General features: G+C 40.6%; 1 protein-coding gene across 5 annotated transcripts in view; it reads left to right on the forward strand.

Annotated features, from left to right (window-relative positions):
- LOC137028714 (HMG box transcription factor BBX) overlaps positions 1–6,485 on the forward strand; it is a 42,260-nt gene extending 35,775 nt beyond the window's left edge. For all 5 annotated transcript variants that reach the window (XM_067397860.1, XM_067397859.1, XM_067397861.1 and 2 more), the window contains exon 17: positions 53–6,485. In XM_067397860.1, coding sequence (XP_067253961.1) covers positions 53–134 — 82 coding nt within the window. In that variant the 3' untranslated portion in view covers positions 135–6,485. The remainder of the gene's footprint in view (positions 1–52) is intronic.
- Positions 6,486–15,464: the final 8,979 nt, after the last annotated feature.

Consider the following 15,464-nt stretch of genomic DNA (forward strand, 5'->3'; position numbering starts at 1 on the left):
TGGGCGTAATGGTGTGTGTGTGTTGATAATAAAGCCTGTGTGTTTGTTCCAGAGCCCAGCGTGCTGTGAGCATCCCCAGTGAAGGTCAAGTGAAGGACATGGCTCCTGTGCTGATTTCCTGCGCGGACCAGTGAGGCCTCAGCCTGGCCCGGGCCGGGTTTAGTCCGGACTGGGCTTATGTATGGACATGCTGGGGCCTTATTCTTGACTCTCGGCCCCTGCAGCCGAGGGTTTAGAGCGAACGAGAGCGAGAGAGACTGGAAAGGGATGAGGGAAGCTCTGAGATGAATGAAGATGTTTTATCCCAGAAGCCTTCACCTTACACCCAACCCCACCCTCCCTCCCTCTCACCCCCCTCAGGGCCCTGGGGGAGCCAATTCTGGTCCCTATGCCTGTTTCCTCTGGTGGCTCCGGACCAGTTATCAGACTTTACAATCTGCAAGAAATGGCTACTATTTAAGGTCAAGTTTTGCCTACAAAAAGTGCATTTGAAGCAAGTACTCCCTCTTCGTCTTTCTCTATCTTTTACGTTTCTGTTCCTGGTTAGCTTCATTGCACAAACGTCTTTTTCACACAGCAGCGTACACCTTCTCTTGGTCAGAGGAACGTTTTGTGGCTTCCTGCCCTCTTTCCTGCTCTGAATCGTATGAAGAGAGAGAGAATGAGTGTTTTCAGACTGCTCAACCTCAGCCTCATACCTCACAACCCTGTTCAGATTTTTTCTCTGCACAGAAGCACCACCTTCACCTTCATAATGCACAGTCAATGCCTAGATGCCTCTTTCTTTCAAGCAATGACCCTCGATGTGTCAGGTGCCTCTGTAGATGACAGTTAACCAGAGATAAAACCACCTGTTATCCTCTTACAAACAGCAGCGCTACGCGTCGGAGGGAAAGCCGGATGTTTGCGCAAGATGCGCTGCAGCCGCAGGCATACCGATGAGCAGGGTCAAAAATTATCATTTGCATAGCACCAAATCTATATATATGTATGAATGAAAATACACTACCGTTCAAAAGTGTGCAGTCGGTTATGAAAGGAGTATCTAATGCTAAGCAAGGCTGCATTTATTTGAGCAAAAATACAGTAAAAACAGTAATATTGTGAAATATTATTACAATAAGTATTTTCTATTTTAATATATTTTAAAAAATATAATTTATTCCCATGGTGCAAAGCTGAATTTTCAGCAGCCAGTCTTTAGTGTCACGTGATCCTTCAGAAATCATTCTAATATGCTGATTTGGAGCACAAGAAACATTTCTTATTACTATCAATGTTAAAACAGTTGTGCTTCTTAATATTTTTGTGGAAACCACAATACTTTTTTTTTATTCGATTAGTTTTTTTTTTAACAGCATTTATTTGAGATGGAAATCTTTTGATTAATTTAATGTAACTTTGCTGAATAGAAGTATTAATTTCTTAAAAAAAAAAAAAAAAATCCTCCTGACCCCAAACTTTGAAAGGTTGTGTATTTTCTTAAAAATAACAGTACATATATATTTATATCCCCCCCCACATTTTTTATAATGTAAAACAAAGTTTGTTGTAAGTAATCAATATTTCTGGCCAGCAATTTTCATTAACCGTTGGCAGTTGTTGCAAAAGTTAATTTTAGACCCTGCCTACAAGTGTTTCTGACTGAATCACCCGATGGAAAGTCAGTCAAACCTTTTTATATTGTGACGCCTCGTCACTTTTAGCTCTGCGCTCTTCTCTGACATGCACAGCTATCGATGAGTTCATTATCAGAGCAGTATGGCGATACTTGAACGAAAAAATGCATTTTATGTCAATACTTGACCTTACTGCAGTGTGTAGCATCTTGCTGGCTAATCCAAAAGAGTGCTACTCCTCTCTAATATAGTTTAATAATAGACACTGCACTAATTTCTAGCTACCGTAGACGATGCTTGTAGTTGTCATTGGCTTTCGTTATAACGGCAAATTTTGTTTGTGTTTTTGCTTTGTTTTCGTTTTAGTCTCAGATTAGCTTTTGTATCGTCACTGAGATACTCAGCCCTCGTTTTCTTCTTGTACCCGAGGCTGTAGACGCCATTCCAACTCAAAGTTTTGCTGATTCTGTCCATTCCTCCAAGCACATGGTGGGAGAGAGTTGGAGAGGAAAAAGAAAACAGGGATTGATGTAGAAGAGAAAGGTGTTTTTCTTTCTCTCTCTCACACACACACACACACACACATACATCTTGAATTGTGAGAGTCAGCATAGCATGTTCTTCTGAAACGTGCACATCCTGTGTTTCAGGCACTTTTGAGTCAGACCCCTCCAGGGTCATCTTCTGGTCTTCAAGCCAGAATATGTGCTTTGTATCAGCGACACATTGGAAAAAAATCATGTTCTTAATAGTTTTTTTGTCTTGTAAAAATATCTAAAAAATTCTTAAAACAAGATCAATTTATCTGAGAAGCAAAATCGTGTAAGATAAGACTTGATTGTATTTTTCACGATTGGCTTTTTTCTTCTGTCAAAATTTTGTTAGATATAAGTAAAGAAAAATAAGAATAATTTGAGATTAGTTGTGTTGATTTAGATTCAAACATTTTGAATGAGTTCACTAAAAAGATTCATTCAGTGATTCTTTCTGTAGGTCATTATGCCAGTAAATGGTGACATGTGAGTTTCATTTTTAGTTATGAGTAAGTTATGAACTGAAAAACTTAAAAACCACAGAGTTATTCATGTTCGAAACCCGCCTTATGATCATTCATTACAATTTGAGTGCCTAAAAATGTGCTTAAACTATTCAGAAAGGTTTTATGAGTTATGAAACTGAATGTGAAATATTTATACCAAAACACAAATTCGTTCAATTATCGTAAATGGTTTTGCTTCTCAGGTAAATTAATCTCGTTTTCAGGCTGTTTAGATATTTTACTGGAAAACCAGATGATTTTTGCAGTGCACATCAGTTCCCTGTGTTCTTGGGCTGGTTCGAACCTCAGACTCTTCTTCCCGAAACCCTCCTGAGGTCGCAGGGAACCTTAGATTAGATAAATGAAGGAATGCTATAAGCCAGATCACAGGTTTAAAAACCGCACACTCTTTCACTGTTACAGTCAAGCTTTTTCCTTTTTAATAAGATGTTCTTTTGTTTGTTTTGCTTTTTAAAGTCACCAATTTTTCTTCTATAAATGATATTGTCTGTGAATTTATGAACTTATAACTAATAAGGTTTTTTTGTACTCCTTCGAAATACTGTATTTAATTTGTTCTCCCTAGAACACCTTCTGTAGGGCGCTGTTTTTCCTCGCTTGGTTCGTAACATTTCGTTTAGAAACCTCAGCCTTTCCTGAGGTGTGCTCTACTGGATCGAGACTGTTGTCAAAAGCTCATATACAAATATCTGTGTATATATACCTATGCTTACCTGTTAAGCCAACAAGCACTGATAAAGAATGCAGCGCCTCTAGACGTTTAGTTCCTGCTTACTGACGTGCACGTGCGAGGCAACTGCATTGCCGCATATGGCCTACGTCTGGCGTGTGCGTGGTGGGGCGCGAGATCTGTGTCTGAATGTCCCCCTTTCCTGTTATTTATACAATAGAGGCATTTACTCCAAGCCAAGGGTTTAAACCTCAGTGTATTTTAAGTAATAGAAAGCTTGTAGGCTGTAATTGTGCCTGAGGCAGTCGTGAGACATATTGATGATGTTTACCTGAAAAATCAGGACCTAATCACTTTTATAAGTGTCATTTTATTAAGCTAATTTTATAAATCACCTGTACGGCCCCGCTTATAAAACTTTAAAAGTGTATAGTAGGGTAAAAATATTATAAATCAAGAATTATAAGATGTTAAACCTCCTGCTCAGCTGTTTTGAATCAGTTGATTGTCATTATGGACAATTTGAATGGTATCAACCAGTAATCTGATCGTGAATTATCCCCTTATATGGACCTTAGTATGGAAGCTTGTTTCCGTCACTGAATAAAAAACAGAAAAGGTAATTGCGACTTTCTATCTCACAATTATGACTTCTTTTCTCAGAATTGTGAGATATGAACTCTCAGTTGTGAGTTATAAAGTCCAATTCTGAGGAAAAAAGTTTATATCTCACAATTCTGACTTTCTAACTCGCAATTTCGTGTTATAAACTCAAAATTCTGAGATTCTACATGAAAATTGCGAGTTTATATTTCCCATTTCTGACTTGATAACACGCAATTGCGACTATGTAAATTTCAATTCTGACTTTTTCTCGCAATTATAAGTTTGAGATACAAACTCGCAATTGCAAGAAAAAAGTCTGAATTTTGAGTTTATAACTCACAATTCTGACTTGATAACACACAATTGCTAATTTATATCACGCAATTCTGACTTTTTTCTCGCAATTGCGAGTTTACATCTCAATAAACTCACAATTGCGATATTACTTTATTTTTTATTCAGTGGTTGAAACAAGCTTCCATACCTTAGTCAGAATGAATGCTTTGTTTAATTTTATGCAAATGCATCCACCCTGACTAAAGGTTCGGTTACATTTACCGTTGCTCGGCGAGATTTTTGTGTGCGAAATGCAGTCATTACAATTGGAATCCGTTTGAAAGTGGCTTCTGTGTGAGCTGTGCTTCATGCATCTCTTTGCTATTGACAATAGCCAATGGACCTTTTTCACACACAAAATTTAGCTGAAACGTCGCTAATGTGACCGCAGCGTAAGGCCCATTGGAAAATGATCTGTTTCCTCAAAGGTCGATATATCATAATTCACGCAACTCACCCGAGTTCCATGTTTGTTGTTCACAGGAAGTTACTGTAATACGTCTTCCCTCGCGCGTAATGCGCATCGGACGCAATTTAAGTTCTTCCCGGCGATCAGGAGACGTGTTGTACGCGCGTCGTTCTCTCAGACATTTGCCAAAGAAAAGCGAAAATAGTCTGTAAGGGAAATTTCATGATGCAGAGAGCCAGGCTTTATTCCGCTGGGCTTAGCCAGCGGATCCGTCTTCAGGTTTCAAATGTATTTTATCAGCACAACTAATTCTTCTAATCTTTTCTGAATCTTTTCCTCTGAATTAACCTGCAGTGAGAGTGGTGTGCAAAATGTTGGCACCTTTTTAATGCCTATTTTAGAAAGACAATATTTGCACCTTAAACCCATACCAAAACAACATCATGTTTTTAAAGGGATTGTTCACCCAAAAATTCCAATTCTGTCATCATGTTTCAATATCTGCATTATTTTGAGGAACGTAAAAAATGACGTTTCGCAGAATGTTCAGGCTGCACTCTTTAATAATTGAAGCGAATGTAAAAATGTCATAAAAAACACCATAAAAGTGGTTCATATGACTATTTCAAGTCTTCTGAAGCCATATAATAGTTTTGTGTGGAGAAAATTGAAGTCATTAGTGGACACTCTTGTGGTGCTTTTTCGTCATTTTGGGTCACCATTCATTCATTGTACTGAAAAATGCAGTGTGAACGACATGAGGGTGAGAAAATGGTACCAGAATTACATTTTTGAGTGAACTACCTCCATAAAGATTGATCTCCCCATCTCGCCAGTGTCCCCTCATGATTGTCATTCTTAATCATAACTTCTCTTGCATATCAAGAGGGAGAATATGTGTATTTTAAAATTTGTCATTGTTAGCGTTGAATGATAACACGGCTTATTTGAACGTCCCCGCATGATGCATCTTTAGAATCTGATCCCATCCCATGATGCCCCCGTCATGAATTTCACCCCACTTTTTTCTATTTAGAAGATGCCTCTTAGCAAAATGCCTCTATGAAACAGAAATTCCTATATTAGCTATAAAGATTATAATATTTCCCTTTTGTGCTAGATTGTCTCTTGAATGTAATGGATTTTGTACCTGTATTTTTCTAATTCCAATCCAGTCTTTCTGTATGCGGTGGCTTTATATTGGAGGAATTCTAGGCTGCTTCCTAACAATACCTGAATAATTTGTAAAAACTTCCAGTCATCCTCAAGACACACACCCTGACCTCCGTAGTGCGCAGTGCGACTGCCACCGTCATATCTGACATCAAATAACCTTCACTCTTACGCATTTAGCCCTGAAACGTGCAATATCAGCGATCACCGATATCAGTTGCCAAACCTTCCACGTTTCACCTTCTCAACTCGTTTTCGAGTCTTAATAACCTTGAATATGCACCCCGTCAATGATGAGGATTTTCTCTGCTCTGTACAAGAATGTACGTTCATGGCTTTAGATGCAGTTGTGGCGCCGTCTTTTTAAACGCTTACCCGAGGTCCTGTTCTTTATTCCTCTAAGGAGTTTATACTTGTGTGCTTGATCTGATTATTGTCACTAGTACTGTATGATGCAATGTATGGATCTGATTGTTACAGCCCAGTTGTTGATGCAGCCTTGCCTTACTGACCCCCTGCGTAGAGAGAGGGACCCCTTTGCCATTGCCCTTCTCACTGAGTCTTATGTCATAACACTGTCTGCTGACGCAAATGTTATTCTTTAAACACCTATTAAAGTAACATACATATGAAACTGTCTGTTTGCTGTCTTGCTTCATGAAAGTCACTGATTTGGATGGGATTTGGATAGGTTTGGACAATAGATTTTTGATTAGTTCACCAATATGAGTATTAATTGTATTTATTTATTTTATACTTATTTAAAACATTTGATTTAATTTTTTTTAAAAAGATTAATTTTAACTAAAATTAGTTTTTTTTTAAGTGATATTTTATTCATTAAAATTATTATTATTTAAAAATATGAATTAAATTATACTTTCTTGATTGTACTTTAATTTGGAGGTTGTAAATAAAAATGTACAATATTATTACTATTAATTTAATTTTTGATAAACTTGGCAATAAAATTCACTTAAATTTGGTAATAAAATGAATATTTTATATATAAATGTTTTTATTAAACAATTGTATTATTAAAAATATGAATTACATTATTATACTTTAATATTATATTAAAATTGTGGGCTGTAAATAATAATTATAATACAAATAATATTTATTATTGCCATTATCAATAAAAATAATTGTGATTAAAAACAATTCTCCTTTTTTCTTTCTCTCTTTTTTTTATCAGCCCTAAAGTGAAAATGCCTACAACACAAAAAAAGCAGAAGTTTTGAGCAGAACAGAGGTTATGTGGTTCACTTATTTAGGCTAGTGCACTTAATGGTAGTGCACACCGTGATAAACAGGTAACGCCTTCATTCATTATGAATGAACATGTTAGATGTGAAGGAGCCAGCAGCGTAAATCAGACACTGCATACAGTGGTCTCTTTACTGGCTCTTTACTACCTGATTCTTACTGTCTTCAGCTTCCCAATGTGTGGATGTGAGGGTAAGCAACTAATAATTTTAGTAATTCTTTATGAAAAGAAATTTAGGTTGCTTTATTGTGACCACACTTTTGAAAACAAAGGTTCTGGTTAGAACCTAAAAAAGTTTTACAGTCTGATTCTATTAGATTAAACTTTTAGCTTCACTTTTACTTCATTATTAGATTATTGAAAATAATACAATTCTGAAGAACCTATAGTGTGCAGGTTTCCTTTTAATTCGTCAAATATGATGGTTGCATAAATTTTGGTGTATATTGGTGTTTTGAGCATATAAATGCATAATTTGTTTAATTTTTTTTTTTTTTAAACTGTCATGAGCTTATCTTAGAGATTTAAAATTTGTTATCCTAACTCCAGAATGTAGATTTCTATTGAAGCTCTTGATGTTTATTCTTTATTTTGAGGATATTGTACAAAATAAGTCATATAGAAAAGAAAAAAAAGTATGTGGGGGTTTATTGTTTCTATTAAATTACAGTTGAGCTGAATTACCTTTTAATTTCACTTAACAGGTGTTTTGGTTTTCAGAGCAGTCAAGGGAGCGACTGTCCATCTGCCTTGCCACTTACCACCTGATGAGAGTGAAAGAGTTAGCGTAGAATGGACAAAAAATAGTGCAACTAACAAAACTATCTGTAAATGGATTTTTAATGAAATTACTGGATCTTACTCCAGTAATTGCATTCCTCATTTTACATTCATCAAAACGTCTTTTACAGTAGGAATAGAAAATGTTCAGTTTAGTGACTCTGGTAATTACAGCTGTAAAACAACAATATTAATTCCACCACCGACATTGGAAGACATCTCAAATGTGATACTCCAAGTTGAAGGTGATTGTGCCTTTCATAAATGATTTATGTTTATTTGAAATGTCTGCTTCTTGTAGACCAGCACCTAGATATCCCTATATACAATGGTAATATAGTAATGTCAACCAAGTCACGCTATGAATACTATGTTCATCTTCATGAGTTCATGTTGGTGTTGCTCATCTCCCTCCACTGCATTACATCCAGGTCTGTCCCTGCAGCTCCTGAACAGCAGTGATGACACCTGTGTTCATCTGCTCTGCTCTCTGGAGGGTCTGAACCCTGAGCTGGTGAACTTCACCTGGAGCAGAGAGGGTCAAAGGTCACTTCATCTATCCACATCTTATGACATGAAGAGTGAGCTGGATCTGTGTAAACCTGACTGGAGTGATGGAGACATGATCACCTGCCTTGCCAGCTACTCAAGCGGCCAAACACCCCTCAGCAGGAACATTACACTTGACTTTAGCAATGAGGGTGAGTGATTTTAAAAAAAAAAATATATAAGAAAGTCACAGTCCATATGGCTGCATTGATTAAACTCCATTTAGGAAGTGGGTAATGTTTGTTTGTGTGGGGCGATCATTTCCGTTTGTGTTTGGTGCGTCTAACATCACTGCTTTCAAACTCACACAAAAATAAATTAATTTAAAGGGATAGTTCACCCAAAAATGAGAATTCTGTCATCATTTATTCACCCTGAAGTTGTTCCAAACCTATTTGAATTTCATTGCTCAGCTGAACACAAAGAAAGATATTTGGAAGAATGTTTGTAACCAAGCAGATCTCGTCCCCCATTGACTACCATAGTAGGAAAAATAATTACTATGGTAGTCAATGGGGCTGAAGATCTCTTTGGTTACTGACATTCTTCCAAATATCTTTCTTTGTGTTCAGCAGAGCAAAGAAATTCAAACAGGTTTGGAACAACTTGAGGGTGAGGAAATGAATTCTCATTTTTGGGTGAACTATCCCTTTAAATTAATTTATTTTTGTGAGTTTAAAAGCAATGTGACGTTAGATGCACCAAACGGAAATGAGGGTGAGTAAATGATGATAGAATTTCCATTTTTGGGCGAACCCTTTAAATTATTTAGAATAATAAAATCTGAACATTTAAGAAATAAACAAATATAAATCAACCAATTCATCAGGCTAACCTGCGATTTGTCTTTTTCAGAGTCTAGCCAGGACTTTTCAGTAGTTTTTGTGGCTTTTTTCAGCATCTTCATCATTGTCATCGCCTTCATCTGGATATTGTTCTGGGTGTTAAAATGTAAGGCCTCCACTAATATTTGCTCTGAAGTATGACACTCTAAAAAAATAACTGTATATATAAATTCTATATAAAATTTGTAAAATAATTGTATATAAATGCTTTTCCATCCATTAAACAGAAAGTGGGTGATTCGGCTTAGAATCTCTAGACCAGCATTCATTTAAATTGAAGATGAGCTGATCTTACTAAAATGAAACATTTTTTTACAGATAGGCAGAGAGTGAGACTTTGACATTCTGCCATGGACCCTCAACATGAGAGCATCACAAGAAGTTATGAAGTCATTCTGTTACTGTAATATTTTTAAAAATATAGGACCCACTTTATATTAAGTGGCCTTAACTATGTACTTACATTTAAATTAAAGGTGCCCTAGGTTCAAAAATTTAATTTACCTCGGCATAGTTGAATAACAAGAGTTCAGTACATGGAAAAGACATACAGTGAGTCTCAAACTCCATTGTTTCCTCCTTCTTATATAAATCTCATTTGTTTAAAAGACCTCTGAAGAACAGGTGAATCTCAACATAACACCACCACGGAGCACAATCAAACTCATGCAGAATCGATGTAAACATCCAATTAAATACTCTACTTACGCGATTAGACATGCTGCATGACGAACACTTTGTAAAGATCCATTTTGAGGGTTATATTAGCTGTGTGAACTTTGTTTATAGCTGTTTAAGGCAAGCACGAGCTCTGTGGGCGGAGAGCAGATTTAAAGGGGCCGCGCTGCATAAATCGGCACGTTTATAATGATGCGCCAAAATAGGCAGTTAAAAAAATTAATAAAAAAAAAAAAACTATGGGGTATTTTGAGCTGAAACTTCACAGACACATTCAGGGGACACCTAAGACTTATATTACATCTTTTGAAAACATGTTCTTGGGCACCTTTAATCATTTGATACTGTAACGATCACCGTCTGTTCCTGTCACTCCCCGGACTACACTTCCCACAATTCTCCCTGTCAGTCGCATGTTCACTTCACACCTATCACCTGTTGCCACATCCACCCTAGCACACCACACTGATTACCACACCCAGCTGCAGCTCATTAACAGGACTATAAAGGACTTCCAAACACACCACCTCACCGCGAAGTATTGTTTAACTATTGTTGCAATTTCTGAGCGTTTCTATCCTGTCTGCCTGCTTGTTATCGTTCCTGCCTGTTTCTTGTTTTTGACCCGTTGCTGCCTGTCCTGATCCTTGCTTTGTATACCGACCTGTGAGTTATATCTGCCTGCCTTGTGACCTACCGCCTGTACCCTGACTACGACCCTGCCTGTCCTTTGCTGCTCCTGTTTGTTCCTGATTGACCCTGCCTGTACGACCATTCTCATTCTTAATAAAACGCTGCACTTGGATCTCCTGCCTGAGCCTCCCATTCGTAACAGAATACTTCGCCACTACCAGATCCAGCAGCTTCGGTGAGCGTCTTTCCCATTTCAACATGGACCCAGCAATGCAACTGATCAGCCTCCGCCAAGGTACCCGTACCCTCGAGGTGCACATTCAGAACTTTTTGGATATTGCTTATCTATCTGATCTGCCGGACTGTGCCCTCATTGACTTCTTCGCTTACGGATTAAACGAACCACTAAAGGACTGTGTACTCACCAATGGTCCCCGCGGATCGTTCATAGAATTCCTGGACTTTGCCTTGCTTGCAGTTGGTTCGACTTTCACTGTGGGAGTCGCGGAGGATTCCGACACAACGGTGAATCCTGTAATGGCTGCCAAGCCCGAGAACACACACAAAATGGCGGCCTCTACCACGAGTCACGTCGCCGCTGATCGCCCAGAGCAACGTCACGCCTTCGCTGATCGACCAGAGCAACGTCACGCCTTCGCTGATCGCCCAGAGCAACGTCACGCCTTCGCTGATCGCCCAGAGCAACGTCACGTCGCCGCTGATCGGGAGCGGAGAGGACTGCGTTGCAGTGTGGCAGATCCGCCGATGACTTCAGCTCGAGCGGCTGGCATCCCTAAGCATCCACCAGCCACTTCATTCTCAAGCCCGCCGACCGCTTCGCACTCAAGCCCGCCGGCCGCTTCGCACTCAAGCCCGCCGGCCGCTTCGCACTCAAGCCCGCCGGCCGCTTCGCACTCAAGCCCGCCGGCCGCTTCGCACTCAAGCCCGCCGGTTGCTACGCTCTCAAGCTCGCCGGTTTCAACGCTCTCAAGCTCGCCGGTTTCAACGCTCTCAAGCTCGCCGGTTTCAGCGCTCTCAAGCTCGCCGGTTTCAGCGCTCTCAAGCTCGCCGGTTTCAACGCTCTCAAGCTCGCCGGTTTCAACGCTCTCAAGCTCGCCGGTTTCAACGCTCTCAAGCTCGCCGGTTGCTATGGACTCTTGTTCGCCTATTGCAGTGGACTTAAGCACCCTGGACGCGATGGACGAAATGGCTGCTTTGCCAGTGCCCACGGGCAAGATGGCCGCCCCTGCGGTGCTCAAGGATGCAGGGGTTGTTCCAGCCATTGAGTCCGCTTCAGCCAGTGAGTCTGCTCCAGAAACCGCTCCAGTCGGTGAACCATCGCCTCATCCTCGGAAGAGGAGGAGGAGGAGGAAGAAGGCTCCTTCTGTTCTTCCCCCTCTTACGTCCAAGCGTCTTGTCCTGCCGGCGCCACCCGAGCTCCTCGGTCTGCCAGCACCACCCAAGCTCCTCGCTCTGCCGGCGCCACCTGTGCTCCTCGCTCTGCCGGCGCCACCTGTGCTTCTTGCCCTGCCGGCGCCACCTGTGCTTCTTGCCCTGCCGGCGCCACCTGTGCTTCTAGCCCTGCCGGCGCCATCCACGCTTCTAGCCCTGCCGGCGCCATCCACGCTTCTAGCCCTGCCGGCGCCATCCACGCTTCCAGCCCTGCCGGCGCCATCCACGCTTCTAGCCCTGCCGGCGCCATCCACGCTTCCAGCCCTGCCGGCGCCATCCACGCTTCCAGCCCTGCCGGCGCCATCCACGCTTCCAGCCCTGCCGGCGCCACTCAAACTCCTTGCGCTGCCAACGCCACTCAGGAGTCTTGCCCTGACGGCTTCACCGACACGCCTGGCTCTGCCGCCGCCACCCGAACTCCTTGCCCACGAACCTGCGACGGGCCCCGCTGAAATCCCCAAGAACTTTTTGGGGGGGGGCAGTATACCTAGGGGTGGGGAGTTTGTGGGTGGGAACCCTGCACAGCCGCGGTCATCAGCGGTCCCTGAACCGCCCGAGCCACCTGACCTGCTGTGGCCGCCCGAGCCACCTGACCTGCCGTGGCCGCCCGAGCCACCTGACCTGCCGTGGCCGCCCGAGCCACCTGACCTGCCGTGGCTGCCCTTGCCACCTGACCTGCCGTGGCCGCCTGAGCCACCTGACCTGCCGTGGCCGCCTGAGCCACCTGACCTGCCGTGGCTGCCCGTAGCACCTGACCCGCCATGGTGGTCGAGTTCCTGGAACCTGCATTGGGGACCCTGTTCATGTCCGCATACCAGTCCCCAATGCACCCACCCCCCCTCCCTAGCTGTTCCATTTACGTCGCGAGGACGCGCCTTCCGGGAGGGGGGCGTTATGTAACGATCACCGTCTGTTCCTGTCACTCCCCGGACTACACTTCCCACAATTCTCCCTGTCAGTCACATGTTCACTTCACACCTATCACCTGTTGCCACATCCACCCTAGCACACCACACTGATTACCACACCCAGCTGCAGCTCATTAACAGGACTATAAAGGACTTCCAAACACACCACCTCACCGCGAAGTATTGTTTAACTATTGTTGCAATTTCTGAGCGTTTCTATCCTGTCTGCCTGCTTGTTATCGTTCCTGCCTGTTTCTTGTTTTTGACCCGTTGCTGCCTGTCCTGATCCTTGCTTTGTATACCGACCTGTGAGTTATATCTGCCTGCCTTGTGACCTACCGCCTGTACCCTGACTACGACCCTGCCTGTCCTTTGCTGCTCCTGTTTGTTCCTGATTGACCCTGCCTGTACGACCATTCTCATTCTTAATAAAACGCTGCACTTGGATCTCCTGCCTGAGCCTCCCATTCGTAACAGATACAATGCACTTATTGTGTACATACATGTTTTTACATTGTACTTATATTTTAAAAACACCTGCATGTAATTACATCTGTAATGAATTTCTTTAATTACATTTATAATTACACTGTTGACCCATCCCTTAACCCTTACACCTACCCTTAAACCTACCCATAACCACCAAAGCTTTCCCTAACCTTACCCGTACCCCACCTCAATAGCTGAAAATGTGTTTTGCAATTCAATATGAACCCAATAAGTACACTGTACTTATTTTTTGATGTAAGTACATAGTAGTTAAGGCCACTTAATATAAAGTGGGACCAAATATATATATACTTTTGTTATAATCCTTTAGATAATTCACTGCTGAAGGCATGTATTAAATACATAACTCACATGTAATAAAGTATAATGTATCATTAAATTAAAATATGGGTATCACATTTTTTGTTTATATATTCATGTTTAGAGTTTGTTTTTGATCACTTTTCTGTGCTATTCATTCAGTTTCTTTGTTAATCTTCTAGGTTGTTAATTATTTCTGTCCCCTGCTTGTTTGTCGCCATGGTTTCTGATTGATTTGAGTATTCTGTTCAGGTGTTTCATGTTAATTTGCTCCCTTGTTTTCCATGTATAAGTTTCAGTTTGCTCTGGGTCAGTATTTGTCTTGTTTAAGCTGTGTAGTTGTGTTATTTTCTCCTGCGTTTCCCTGGTCTTCTGTTTTTGGTTTGAAATAACATTTCTGTGGATTCGAATCCTACTTCTAGCAAGTGTTTCTACGATACAGCATAACAGTGGGTCTACATATCTGTTTTTATGTAAATAATATCACAAAAAATATATATATATATGCAAATAATTCTCGTCAACCAAATGTATAAAACCAAAGTTTTTTAATAAAATAAAAGCTAAAGGTGTCATATGACTCAGTGCTCTATATAGGTACATGTCACTCAAGATTTAGTCCTTGCAGAGCTTGTAATTACAACTTGTAAACTGGGAATTTTCTGAGAGCTCCTACTTGCACCACGTGATCGCTGTACAACCTGACCGCTCTCATCTGCTCTTTGCCAAGCAAATGCACAGCAATAAATGTTGGAAAGATATCATTCAAGGTAAAAAATAATAATAATTTAATATTATATTCACAGAAATAGATGGAGTCTACAAACACAGTCCTTTTAGAATTGTGTATCATAAACAGATAATGGTAATGATAACCTATATTAAATAAGCACAATTTATATCTCTAAGTGTTTGGTCAAAGAAAGGTTTTTCATTTTATCTTTTATGGTGATCTAGATGGGGGGTGGGCGTATGGACAGGAAGTTCACCACTCAGATTGTGTATGAGTGCAGAAGTGTCACGCTAAGCACAGCTTAAAAATGTGTTCTATTCATATGTTTTTAAAATGGGTTACAAACAGTTTTTTATTTTTGACTTTAATTTTTCTCCGACATACAGGTAAGAGATTATAGTTCTGTTTATTTTCCCCCTTTTATGTAAATCAAAGAAGTTTAATGGCTCAGTTGTGACTGTGTAAAAAGTGTTAACTGACTAATAACAATGATTTATTTACTGTACATTTGAAGACGTTACGTCTCAATTTGTGTCAATCCACAGATGCGGAGTCAATAAGAGCATTTGAAGGAGCAACTGTCCATCTGCCCTGCCACTCTCCACCTGATGACAGTGAACTATTTTCTGTAGAGTGGACAAAATATTGTGCAACTAGCAAAACTATTTGTAAATGGAATATTAATAAAATTACTGAATCTTCCGCTGGAGGATGCATTCCTCATTTTATATTCAACAGAAAGTCGCTAAGTATAGAAAATGTTCAGTTCAGTGACTCTGGTAATTACAGCTGTAAAACATCAAGATTAATTCCACCACCAACATTGGACAACATCTCAAATGTGATACTCAAAGTTACAGGTGATTAAATGATTTATTTATTTGAACTGTCCACTTGTTGTTGACCATCTTACCTAGCAGATAATAGTCTAAT

This window comes from Chanodichthys erythropterus, chromosome 10 (genome assembly GCF_024489055.1).
Source record: "Chanodichthys erythropterus isolate Z2021 chromosome 10, ASM2448905v1, whole genome shotgun sequence".
Classification (NCBI taxonomy): Eukaryota; Metazoa; Chordata; class Actinopteri; order Cypriniformes; family Xenocyprididae; genus Chanodichthys; species Chanodichthys erythropterus.